General features: G+C 37.3%; 1 protein-coding gene across 2 annotated transcripts; it reads left to right on the top strand.

The window, feature by feature from the left end:
• The first annotated feature begins 1,698 nt into the window (after positions 1-1,698).
• Positions 1,699-10,632, top strand: LOC6588312 (progestin and adipoQ receptor family member 3). Of its 2 annotated transcripts, XM_002012873.2 has the most exons (6): positions 1,699-1,749; positions 2,376-2,509; positions 8,414-8,551; positions 9,355-9,459; positions 9,527-10,000; positions 10,066-10,632. In XM_002012873.2, exons 2-6 carry the CDS (start codon positions 2,384-2,386, stop codon positions 10,294-10,296), a joined length of 1,074 nt encoding a protein of 357 aa, XP_002012909.1. In that variant the 5' UTR covers positions 1,699-1,749; positions 2,376-2,383; the 3' UTR covers positions 10,297-10,632. The 2 variants fall into 2 exon arrangements, with proteins under 2 accessions (XP_002012909.1, XP_026850859.1); XM_026995058.1 differs by lacking the exons at positions 1,699-1,749; positions 2,376-2,509 and adding an exon at positions 5,785-6,028.
• The last annotated feature ends 2,653 nt before the right edge of the window (positions 10,633-13,285 follow it).

The following is a 13,285-nucleotide window of genomic DNA, read 5'->3' as shown; positions in this document are numbered from 1 at the left end:
ATCCACATCTGTGGATCCTGTGGAAGTCATCAACTGCCGCCTGCCACACACCACACACCACTCCTTTGATTTGTAGAGTTTCTCTTCATCACCAAGGAAGACATCTTTTGTTGTTGAGACAGCGAGAGGCCAGGAACCACACAGGATAATCATAGGGGCTAAGGGACTTATATGTGGGCTATATAATTTCTACAAATAAAGCTCAGAATGAACGGATAAGAAGGAACGCTATTTTTCCTACCACCAAGCAGAACCTCTATCTGTGCCTTAAGATCTAATTGTAAGACCTGGATACCGTGGTAGAGCAGGAGTCCCCCCCTGCTAGCCAGTTCTGTTTTTCCACAAATCCCATTTCTTATATGTATGTATTTTTGTTAGTTTTGTTTACTAAAATTAATACAAAATGTGTTTCTTTTGGCTTGAATGCTGTTAAATTTAAAATTACATTTTTTAAGCTAAGATTCATTTGAAAAGTGTGCAAAATAGATCTATAGTAGAGTAGTTCTACGGCTCTTCTATGACTCTTCTGAAAATCCTATGCTTTAGAGCTTGTTATTCTAGGTTTTGTCTTATAGCACAATGGGGTTTCCAGGTTTAAATGGTTGGGTATTTAAGAAATCTTATCGGTTGCTTTCTAGATTATGTTCTCCTCGACTTAAGACTTTTAGTCGATCTTAAGGCAATTCTTTTTTGAGCATATGTACCGAAAATTCTATAATTCTGTTTTAAAGTTTGTGGAAATCAAATAGTTTAAACCTTTAAGGTTAGGATTCATAAACAAATCCTTAAAACAGATATCAAAGAAAATAAGACCAAAATGCAACCAAAATTTGTTCAAGCACGAAATCAAAAAGGAACACCCATAGGGAAGGCAAATGTAAGGGAATTACTTCTGTTTTCTTATGCCTACATACCATTCTAAACAAAATAAGTAGATGTATGCCATTTGGAAGAGAGGAAATGTCTCAAAACAAGTTTTGAATGAAGGTCCAGCACTAATATTTATCTGAAAACAGCTGACATTCAGGGCCAGATATCTTTATGTATCCTTATACTGTGTTGGAACTCAAAAGAACTTCAAATAAGTTACTAATTGTAATAATGGTAGTGAAGATTCACCGATTAACAGCATACTTCTACAGATGCGAAAAGAGTTTGTGCTAGATATACATTTCGGGTAATAAGATAATTTTTATAGGGCCATTAAGCTGTTCCAATTTGCGTGTGTGTTCAGTAATTCTTGTCACAACATTTTTATAGGGCGAGTGAGTGAACGCTTTAACTTTCAAATAAGCCGCTTAAAAGCTTTCGTGCTGGAAAAGCTTTGCCAATCAAAATTAAATGTCCACCAACTGGTTGGAAGTCAATGCGAAGGGCATTTGCAGTCGTGGTCACCGCGCACACACACACACACACACACAAAGAGAGAGAGAGAGAGCGAGGGAGATGGATGGTTACAGCATGCTAAATTTGCATCATCATCAATTCAAAAGATTCAATTCAAACAACAACAACCATGGTCTCGCTTCTCGCTCGGGCCGAAGAGCACCAAAGTTTCGTGGAGCTTTTGCTGCCGATCGCTGCTCTTTCGTTCACTCTCTCTTGCGCTCTTCCGCGTTGGTGCGCTGGGCCGCTTTTGGTGGCGACTGTGCGGATTTTTCAGTTTCAGTTATTTTTTTCCCGTGCGGCGAGAGGTACGCGAGAACATTTTCAGCAAATTTGAAAATTCGTGTGGAATTTCTATAAAAAGTAATTCAAAATCAATTGAAGGTTTTTTCTTATAAACTGAATGAGACGAGACGCGTGTGCACGTGCTTAGAATTGTTGAAGAAAGAGAGAGATGAAGAGGAGAGAAGAGAAGAGCCAGCAAGAGATCGACCTAAAAAATTGTCTTTAGAAATTTTGGTTATGCAAACAGTTTTGGGAGCAAGAGAGAGAGAGAGAGATACAAATTGTAATTGTTGTATTGAAAAACAAATTCACCTGGCAATGCATTTGCATCGGTTCAAGTGTGTATATTTGGCTTTGGGGTCACGCAAGAGAGGAGAGAGAGCAGTCCTGCCAACATACAGAGAAACAACCGCCTGGCTCGGCTTAAGCTCACAAGTCAGACCGAGCTTCAAAGAGAAGAGAGCGAGAGAGAGCCGCTTTCTATGTGGACTCCAACATGGCAACAGCACGCAGAGAGCTCTTCTGCACTTAACACCCCATCCCAAGTGTCTTTTGTTTAGGCGCACGTCTCGATTTTCGCACCGATTCGCGAACATGCCCCATGCCAATGCCGGTGCCAGTCCCGCGACAAACATCTGTTTGCGAATGAAACCAGAAACGTAAACGATCTCTAATCAACAGTAAACTCTATTCGTTCTGTCCAGGCTTCGAGATGAGTCCCCGGCCGCACGATATCCTCGAGGCAAACGCCGAATCGGAGTGCCTGAGCGTTGCCGAGTCGGCGTGCTACATTCGCCAGGCGGCGGCAAAGGATGGTGCCGCTGATAGTGGCTGCTGGGTGAGTACTGATAGTGGTAGAGAGCACCAGAATGAGTACAAAGTACAAAGTCCAGGCAAAGTTTTTCTTTGCGAAACACAATAACAGTACATACAATCCATATGTTGTTTGAGTTTTTTCCTGTGTAATAATGAGGGATTTATTTTCCACCAATCGCATAAGACTTCCAAAGAAAAACTTTTTTTCCGCTTAAAATCATGAAAGGCTCAACTTTATAAGAAAACAGTTGTTTTGGAAGTGTGTTTAGACGCCTTTACCTGTGTGCCTACACTTTAAAACAAATATTCTTGAATCGAAAAGCAAAATCATTAAGGAAGTTGAGTCAAGAGTTCAATCTTTAGCGTCAACTCCTTTGGGCAGACATGTCTATATATGTATATGTATTATATTCATTTATTACCCTTGCCCTCTTAAAAAACTGTATAACATCAGCTTGATTTTAGATTAATTCCCACTTTGTTTCAATTTGCAAAAACATTATTAAAAACTTAACTGAAAAAAAATGAATCGTAAAAATAAAATTTACTGATAACACTATGCAAAAACACTTTTAGTCCACGAACCAGACCAATTTTTTCTGTTCAAGATTTTTTGTAATTTAAATGGGAATTTTTTTAAATTTTTTTAGTGGTAGTGTTTTTTTTTTTACATAACATAACTTATCTGACATCTGTTTGTAATAAACTTTGCAATTTTGAAAAGCGGATAAATGCAGCTAACAATTTGTACCCAGATGGTTGTATATTTTCTTAAAGTTTTTTAAAAACTCAGGAAAAGTCGAAGAAAAAAGTATATTGTGTATTGTTGTATATTTCCTTAATGTTTTTTTTTATTATTTTAACTTTAAAAACTCAGGAAAAGTCGAAAAAAAGTATATTGTGGTATATTTTCTTAATGTTGTATTATTATTATTATTTTTAATAATAATAAAATTGTATATTGTTGTAAATATCCTTAAAGCTTTATTTATTTATTTTTTTAAACCTAAAAAACTCAGGAAAAGTCGAAAAATGTATATTGTTTTTTTTTTATATTTCCTTAAAGTTTTATTTTTTGTATTTTTTTATTTTTAACTTTAAAAACTCAGAAAAAGTCGAAGAAAAGTATTTCCTTGGTTTTATTATATTATTTGTATAGCTGCATTATTTTGGTGTCGTTTCAGGTATCGTTTATAATAGATAAACAAGCTTAGATCACATTAGTACCTATAAAAGTCTTGAAACACCTTTCTTTCATGGGGGCAAACATGAATTATCTATAGACCTGCTCTAAAACTAGGCTCAAAGCTACGTACATTGTGTATTCCATATTTACAGTAACACTATTTAAAGCTTCATTCAGAAACATTGATTATACTTTAAGTACATATTTATTTATATGATAAAGTACATATGTATATGTATATATACATGACCCCGCGCACCTGCTCATACCTGTGACGAAACGACACGTGCATCGAGCATCGAGCATCTGCTGAAAAAAGCCACACGCCGAACGGCGTAGCGAAAGCTCATTGGGCCGCGAGCGAGCGATCGTTGGCTAACCTTAAAGAAAAGTAGCAGAGTTCGCTATTTTTGCCATCGCCAGGCCAGGCCTCAGGGCTGCTGGCGCACTAGACGGCTTCGAGCGATTGGAGTCAAGGTCGGGCTGAGCCCCAATTATGGACTGCTGCAAGGGGGACCGGGACGGTTTGTGACCGATTAGAGCTTGCCACACCACACCGATATCTGGTTACGCATTATGTTTACATTATGTTGCGAAAGCCCTCGGCTCACGCGGAATTCCTCTGAAGTTCAACGAAAGCCAAAACGGGTTTCCATTGTTATTTACGACTCTCTCGAATGCGCTTAAAACGAATCTTGCATCCGTATTTTGAGATCGTGCACAGCAATTACAACGTCAAGAGCCGGAGAAAAGCTCAAGCCCTCGCAGCTTATGCAACTCTGTTTACAAATTGTTCTCAATGAACAGGGTGAATGTGCCCCACCTATTGACACTGATCACTGATTGACTTTGCATACTCTGCAGAAAGTCTTAGCTATTACACTAGTCAACAGACACAAAAAAAAACAATTTTCTGATAAAAAACCCATATTTTTCCAATAATTTTTGTTTAATAGGGTTTTTAATGGAAAAATTATCAAATATTGTTTTTTTTTTGTTAGAGGTAATTTTAGAATTTTTTGCATTTTGAAAAGCTAATTAATGTAACTTTCAAACGGCGTTGAAAACTGTACCTTAAGTATACCGTCTGTGAGATTTCAAATGCAAAATTTAGTATTTTTTCGGTGTTTTTCAACGAAATTTGAATTTTTCCAAATCAGATAATGTCGTCAAAAATGTTATTTATGCTGTTTTGTGATTTATTTATATAGGAACGATCATTAGGCCTTGTTTATTATAAAAATTCCAAGATTATATTTGATAAAAAAAACAATATTTTATAATTTTTTTAATAGAAAACGCAAACTATTAAAAAAAATTGGAAAAATATTTTTTATTTGTATCAGAATTTAATGGCTCTTTTTTTTTGGTGAAATTATGTTTTTTTTTTATCAGAAAAAGTGTATTTGATGGTAGGGTTTTTTTTTGCTGTTGACGAGTGTTTTATGTTTTATTCCTATAGGAACGAAAATCGAAAATCGATAGTTTAACACCTAGGCTGTGGCCATTTGAAGCAATTCCCCGAATCAAATAAAAATAACAAAAATACCAAGACTTTGTTGACTGGTGTAATTTATACACACAGAGAAGGGTTCATTTTCGAACCGAGATTTACGCGATTAAATTACTTTCAGGAAGAAATAACAAATTTGGTACGGAATGTTTTATTGAGAATCGGAGTACATATGTATTTTTCCAAGATATCGTCAGTATGAAAATGTTTATAGAATTCAATTCTAAACCGTTCATTGCGGTTCAAATTATAAGCGACAAGTTGTCAAGAGGAGAGAGCAGTCTCTGCTCGTAAGCGCGTTCAACGCGGCTCCGACTTGAGTGGTTATATAATTTGTATGCGGGTAGGTAGGGTACCAACAACATGGCTTGACCGAAATAGGCCGCTTGCACAACCGATGAAAGCTCTCATCAGCAATGAAATTTCGCATAATTTCGGCATAACTGTCGACCCCTCTCAGGCAAGCTTTGGGGGCACTCAACAAAACATTCTGCAACCTCAGATGCTGTAGCCCAAAGCTTGAGAGCTTTTACGATTTCTGTTGGCCCCACACTGGGGGGATCTTGACGGGTTTTAGTTGCCCGCTGGATAGCGATCGCAACGGTTTATGCCAGTTCTGCGCCTCAGTTGGAAAAGTGGAGATACTTCCCTAAGGAGACGCGAACCCACTTTCAAAAACGTTTTTCGAAATCAAGTGCTCAAACAACAAAGATACATATATTTTTGTGTAATTTATAAACATTCAAAGTGCTTTTAGTGATAATTATTGAAAAATGGAGACCACTATTGTCACCACAACAACAACAACCACAAACGATTTGAGGCGCTGCAAAAAGATAGACGTAAGCCATACCCAAAAATAAATCAAAAGTGTTTGTACGGGACACACGTAACGAAAGTACGTCAATGGGGAATTAATTGCACATCCTGTTCCATTAGGTGCGGTTCTAGTATTTGCCGACAATTAACTATTAGTAAGTCTCTCGGGATTTTCGTTTTGTGTCGGTGTTTATTTGCTGAAAATATTTGATAATTGCACGGTGTCAAGTTGTTGAATCGCAGCCACCCTCCCGCCATTTACAGCTGGTGTTGCAGCTGTTTTCCACACGCAAAGCGTGCAAGTACACCCAAGCGAAAATGTTGGTGATTCACAATATTGAAATGCAAAAATATTTGTGTATAAATAATCAATTTTTATGTGTATGTAATGGTTTTTTGATTATTAAAAATACAAAAACGGAGAGAGCAAAATTTTTTTTTTTAAGTACGAGACATCCAAAATGTAATGTAGATTTTTATGATTCCAAATTGATAATATAAATTAATGTGTGAAATTAATGCGATTCATGCTGTCATTTTTTAGCTATAAAAAAACTATTTGGAAGGTAGACAACTTTTTATCTCAAATTAGCCTGAAACCCAAAGTACCACAAACTTCAAAAATGGTTTTTAATGGTTGGATTTTAAACACAATATTATCTTACTGCCAAGTCGTAATGTTTTCTGTCTGTCGAGTGATCCTTTAACAACGGCAATTCTTTACTGTGAAATAGCCTTCCTTTTTGAACCCAAAACTATTCTTCACTTTAAAAATTCTTTACTATTTCACTCCCTGCCTTTTTAAACCCAAAACAATAAACAGAAAATTATAAAAAAAAATTAAATACCTTAGATATTCCAGACTTGGAATTATACCCAGATTTATTCGATTTGTTTTAAGTCAATGCCATCCACCGACTGTACCAACATTTCCCTTTGGGTGTGTGGTACAGTCCGAACCGTTTATGGGCGCGTTGCTGCCGCGACAAGTGCAAAAACAAAAAGCTTTCTAAAGAATGCACACACAGGGACTGCCATACGTGTTGTAAACAATAAACAGTACGTCATCGAAATGAAATGAAATGAAATGGATAAAGCACTTGCACTCACACCCACACACATACACCCACACACACGCACACAGATAGAGATGCAGCTCCCACACTTGCAGTCTGTTGTTGTTATTCGAAATGTGCATTAGTCGTATAAGTGGGGAAACTGTATAAACAAATTACAGTCAAGCCCCCTTTGGCTGTTGTTTTTGTTGTTGTTGTTGCCATTGCTATTGCTATTGCTATTTATTTATGGGGTTGTTAGTGCTGCTTCTGTTGTTGTTGTTTTTATTGCAATTTCGCAATGGATATTATGAGACTCGCTCGCGAAACCAGAAACCAATAGCAGGAACCGCAACGCACACAGACACTTACACATACACAGAAAAATTAATAATAATAAAATCTGAAACACCAAAAAGAATTATTTGTAAACTTCGGTGTCAATCGTAGACCAACCAAGGAATATAATAGGATTTTATAAAAGATTTAAAATAAATTAAACTTAAGTTCGATTATATTTATAAATATGTTTTTTTAGCCCCAACTGATTCTTAGCCATATATGTATATGCAAGCCATATTTTCCTGCAAGAAACGAAAAAAAGACTAAAAGATATATGTAGGTTCTATAAGATAGGAAAAATACCACACTATTTGAATTGAATTGACCTTAAACCAAGCCAAAACTGTAGCTAGAATTATTGAAAAATTTGAGTTCAATAAATATATAAATCCCATATTCTCAAACTTAAAAATTAAAATTAAAATCGAACTTAAGTTCGATAATATTTATAAATATTTAATCTTTTTTGATCCCAACTGATCTTTAGCCATAATACATATATGTACATATATACAGGCCATATTTTTTTGCAGGAAAAAAACAAAAAAGAGAATAAAAGATATAGGTTCTATAAGATAGGAAAAAATACCACACTATTTGAATTGAACCAAGCCAATAATTAAGCTACAATTATAGAAAAATTCGAGTTCAATAAATATATCTAAACCCCTATCTTCAACCTCAATATTTTGCCTTAAAAGGGTTCCGACTGTACTTTAAAAACACGCGCAAGTGCCGCCCATTTTTGGTTCAAACCAGAAAACATTCTGCAAAGGGACATCATGAAGAGCCCCATAACACACACACATAACCCGAAGATAATACAAATAAAATTTGCACACAAATCAATTATAAAACTAAATATAAAACAGTTGCCAGGGTCTAGTCGAAAAGGCGGAAGAATCAAAAGCAAAAACCCCCAGAAGAATACTCGTATCTGTGCTGTACCCAATTCATATCGAATGAGCCGGAAAACTAATTGATAACATTTTGTTTCTTCGACTCTTTCAGCTCGATGGCCAACTGGTCGGGTCGGCATCGGAGACGGACGCATCGCATCAGTTTCCGTCCAATGAAGAGCCGAATGTACTTGGACATGGCCCCAGCTACGATGAGAAGAGATTCAAATGGCTGTGCAATTTCGATGATGTGAGTGGAACGAACGGTTTACGGAGTCGTAACCATGTCTTGGGGGTCAATTTGGCATCAATTGTCGCGCACACTGAATTTTAATTGATCGCAATTTGTTTTTGGCGCACTGACAAAATGCGCAATCGGTCAGGGGCAAGAAAGACAAGCCCACCATTTTTTCATTCAATTTACATGCATTAAACATATTGTCATTATCATTGGCCATTGGGCATTGGCTGCCTCGGCGGTGTGTGCCTAAACAATTGGCATTTGCTGGCTGAAAAAAAGCCTATGAAAACGCTGTCAGCAATTGCAAAATAATACAATTAAACAAACCAAAAAGCCAACTGAATCAAGGTCACAAAGCCACAAAAAGCCACACAACATCGAGCAGAGGGCCACAAATAAAAAGAAGCTACTGTTTGAGTCTCGTATTTGTATAATGGGAAAAACCTCAGGTATATATAGTACATACATATGTATCTATTGTTTCGTAGCTTTAAAAGCTGGTAAATCCCATGTGAGGGCATTACATGAAAGTCTTAAAGATCTCTTAACTGATAGCCATTTCATATGATATTCCACTAAACCACTGATAGTTGCTTAAATTAAATCAATTAATTTCATTTACTTTTAATTGAACCCTGAACAGAATTGGGGCTCTACCCGTAAATTGGGCTCGATGCCAGCCACACAAAAACTTTGCTTCCATTTACAATTCTCTGTGCCATTTTTTTTCGATGTGGAGCGCATTTGATTTGCATTTATTTTCCTGTTTTTTCTTTGCAATATTTAATTGGTATTTGATCGGTGTGTTGCAGGCCCCCAGCCATCTGAAGTTCAATCCGTACATCCGACGCGGCTACCGTACATTCCTCTCGAACAAGCTGTGCCTGCAGAGCATTTTCTGGTGGACCAACGAGACGGTGAGTGAATCGAATACAGACCATTTCGATTTGAATTTTAATTTTGGTTTTTTGGTTCTTTCTGTAGATCAATATCTGGAGCCATCTGGCTGGGTGCATACTCTTCATTGCCCTGACGATCTTTGACTTTCAGTTCCTGCGCATCCACGCCTCGTTGACCGATCAGGTGCTGGTCGTCTGTCTGCTGGTCTGCTTCTGCCTGTGCATGCTGATGTCCGCCATATATCACATATTCTCGTGCAAATCGGAGGAGCACTATGAGCTGTTCCTGTCGGTTGATTTCCTGGGCATATCCCTCTCGCTGGTGGCCATCTACATAAGTGGCATGTACTATGCCTTCTGGTGCCACACCTTTCTGCGCACTCTGTACTCGACCATTGCCATGGGCATGTTCGGCCTGGCCATCGCTGTGCAGATACCCAAACTGAATGTCTCCATGAACGGCAAGGTGGCAGTGCTGTTGCTCTGGTCTGCCTACGGTGTCATTCCTCTGGGCCACTGGGCCGTGGCGATGGGTGGACTGGAGAACGAGCTGGTCCGGGTGAGTCCACATTAGACTTGGTCTTTGCCTTACAAGAAATGCTCATCGAATTTGATACCTTGCAGCTGATGGCGCCCCGCATTGTTGTCATGTACCTGCTGTGCCTCATCGCCTTTGTGTTCTATGCGGCCAAGATACCGGAGCGCTGGTTCACGGGCAAGGTGGATTTTGTAGGACACTCGCACAATTGGTGGCACCTTATCATCGTGGCCGCCTTCTACCACTGGCACAACACCGGGCTGGTGTATGCCGAGTACCGCCTGAACAACGGCTGCAGTGCGCCGATCCTCTCCTGAGGGCCCGGCTCCGGCAGCGGGACTCTCTTGCTACGCCTAATGTAAATAGCTTATGGAGCACTCTATATCTGCATATTAACTAATATTTAGTTGTAGTTGTTGACCGATATGATTAATTTATGTATAGCTTACTGTTTAGTTAGGGTTTCGTGTTAGTCTATCCACGAGTCAGTCGGCACTGCACGAGCGGAGCGGAAGGTGTCTATGTCTACCCTTCTTTCTTTCTATCTTGAATTTCCGTTGAAGATGTTTCCTTTCTGAAAAGCTGTGTTAGTCTTGTTGACTCCATTTTTACAATTACTTTAAATGCAAATACAATATCGAAAGTACAAAACATTTCAAATGATTTTTTAACGGTACAAGAAGTGAAATGAAATTGCTGAAATATACCATTATATACCGTAAACATACATAAAATACCGTAAAAGGTAGCCCTGGACTCGACTCGAACGATTCTCAGAATAGTAATCGATAGATGGATATCGACTGGTGATCAAAAGGATGCCATGTAATTTGTTCCTTTTGTGGTGGCCCGCAAGATTCGAATCCCAAATGTATTAAAGCGCGACTATTATCCGTTTTCGCAAATTTTTGTGTCCTGTTAAACGCACAAAAACCACTGTTATGTGGATCATCGGATCGATTTGTTGTATATAGACGTTTGCTTTTTATTTGCGGCAACGAAAAACTCTCCGAAATCAGCAGCACCAATTTTGATTTTTTTATCAGCACAACGCAGTTATGAGGCGAAATTAACGGATTCATTAATTTTAAAATTGGATCATTCAACTACAACATATTAGAGCAAAAAAGAGATAACTACTACACGAATATTTTTAGCTTAAAAAAAATCCATAACAAATTCAAATCCATTTTATACCTCACCTCACCTTTTGATCGCTTATATGCCATGATTGTTGCAGAGAATGTTGTGTCGACATGCTGCGGAAACATACGTTTCAGAGTTTTTTCTAGTATTTTCCAGTATATTTTTGAAGACGCGTTATGGACTCACCCTCTTGTCCCTTTCACCAATGTAGAAACCGTGTATAAATGCCACTTAGAGCAATGTCCCAGGCCACTTCGAATACTAATACCTGATTAGAATCGAATTCCTGATCGTTTGCCATCAAAATATCAATTTTTTCAAAGAATTGGATAACGGAGATTAACGGGCTTATATGAAAAAAACGGGTACACATTTTTGCAACGTACACATTTCGCCTTCAGGTGTCGCCTTTGTAATTATATGAAAATGTAGTTAATATGTAATAATTGTGTAGTTACCATGTAAGGAAACAAATTTAGTGGAAATATTCGGTATTTTCCGGTATTTTAAAACATGAAAATTTCGTGGAAAAAAGAAGAAATCATTTTTGTCCATTTTCTTCAATCTATTAATTTAATTTTCAATTTTATATAAAAATCCAATAAATGCAAGTATTTCGAATAGGCCAATCATGTATAGAATTGATTCATCAATCGTACAAAATTGAGTGGGCATGGCTAAATGTTCTATATAGAAAGTATTATTCAACGGAACAAAGAATATGAGGAATTGGTCGTTTTTTTGAATCGAATTTGAATTCGCCGCAGTTCGCCGCAATTCGCTTTGGCAACAATGAGTCTCATTCCATACACAAACATGTTGCTAACATACCCTGGGGGAAATGGATGTTATAGAATTGAGGAAAAAGGGTGTACAAAGGCCTATACAAGCGTTATGTCTTCAAATTCCAGCGACATTGCAACTGTTTTCTTGTTGAACTATTTTGCTTAAACCTTGTTTAGTCAAAATACAATAAAAGCAGGACTAAAAACTGGCCAGTTAAGTAGAAAATTTATTCATTAATCGTATAAAATTATGTGGGCATAGATAAAGGCCCGGTTGACAACATTTAAATCCTTGTCGCTCACATTCAAAAAAGTTCGATTTGGCGCGCACCACTCGGTATATTTTTCAAATGAGACCGTATATACTGTAGAAACTGGTTTTCGCCGCGCTCCCATGAGGTGTTTTTTAGTGCTAAATGGTATTTTTGTCATCTATTAATTTAATTTTCAGTGTTATATAGAAATCCAATAAATGCAAGTATTTCGAATAGGCCAATCATGTATAGAATTGATTCATCAATCGTATTAAATTGAGTGGGCATGGCTAAATCTTCCATATAGATAGTATTATTCAACGGAACAAAGAATATGAGGAATTTGAATTCGCCGCAGTTCGCCGCAGTTCGCCGCAATTCGCTTTGGCAACAATGAGTCTCATTCCATACACAAATGTTGCGCATTCCATACACAAAAGTTGCGGCAACATTTACTTGAAAACCGTTTTTTGGTCAAAATAAAATACATAAAGGTAATTAAAAGAAGCAATCTTGTAGAAAATGCATTTATCTATGGGATAAAGCCAAGTGGGCAAATCTATATAGCTTGAAATATAGGCAATACCCGATTCGCCGCAGTTTAGCTTTTGCAACAATGAGTCTCACTCCATACACAAACATGTTGCTAATTCCATGCACACATACCCTGGGGGAAATGGATGTTATAGAATTGTGAATACGTTTGTCTTCCAAGGCTCAGTAGGTATCAGGACGACATAAATATATACAAGATACTAATAATGTACTTGAATATATCTAAAGAATATCAATTACAGAAAAAGTCTTTATAAATCACTTTTCATCTTCATATAAAATTAACGAAATAGGGTGTACAAACGCCTATACACGCATCATGTCTTTAAATACCAGCAACATTGTGACTGTTTTTTTGTTGAACTATTTCGTTTAAGACTTGTTTTAGCCAAAATACAATAAAAGCAAGGATAAAAAACTATCCAATCTTGTAGAAAATTGATTCATTAATCGTATAAAATTATGTGGGCTAGGCTAAATGTTCTATATAGATGGTAATATTTCACGGAAGATCAAAAACGGGGAATATGTAAGATATAACATGAATTCGTTAGTATATTTACGGT

This window comes from Drosophila persimilis, unplaced genomic scaffold (assembly GCF_003286085.1).
Source record: "Drosophila persimilis strain 14011-0111.01,24,50 unplaced genomic scaffold, DperRS2 tig00000000-arrow-pilon, whole genome shotgun sequence".
NCBI classification, from domain to species: domain Eukaryota; kingdom Metazoa; phylum Arthropoda; class Insecta; order Diptera; family Drosophilidae; genus Drosophila; species Drosophila persimilis.
Note: the sequence above shows the minus strand (reverse complement) of the source record. Positions and strands in the feature narration are given on the sequence as shown.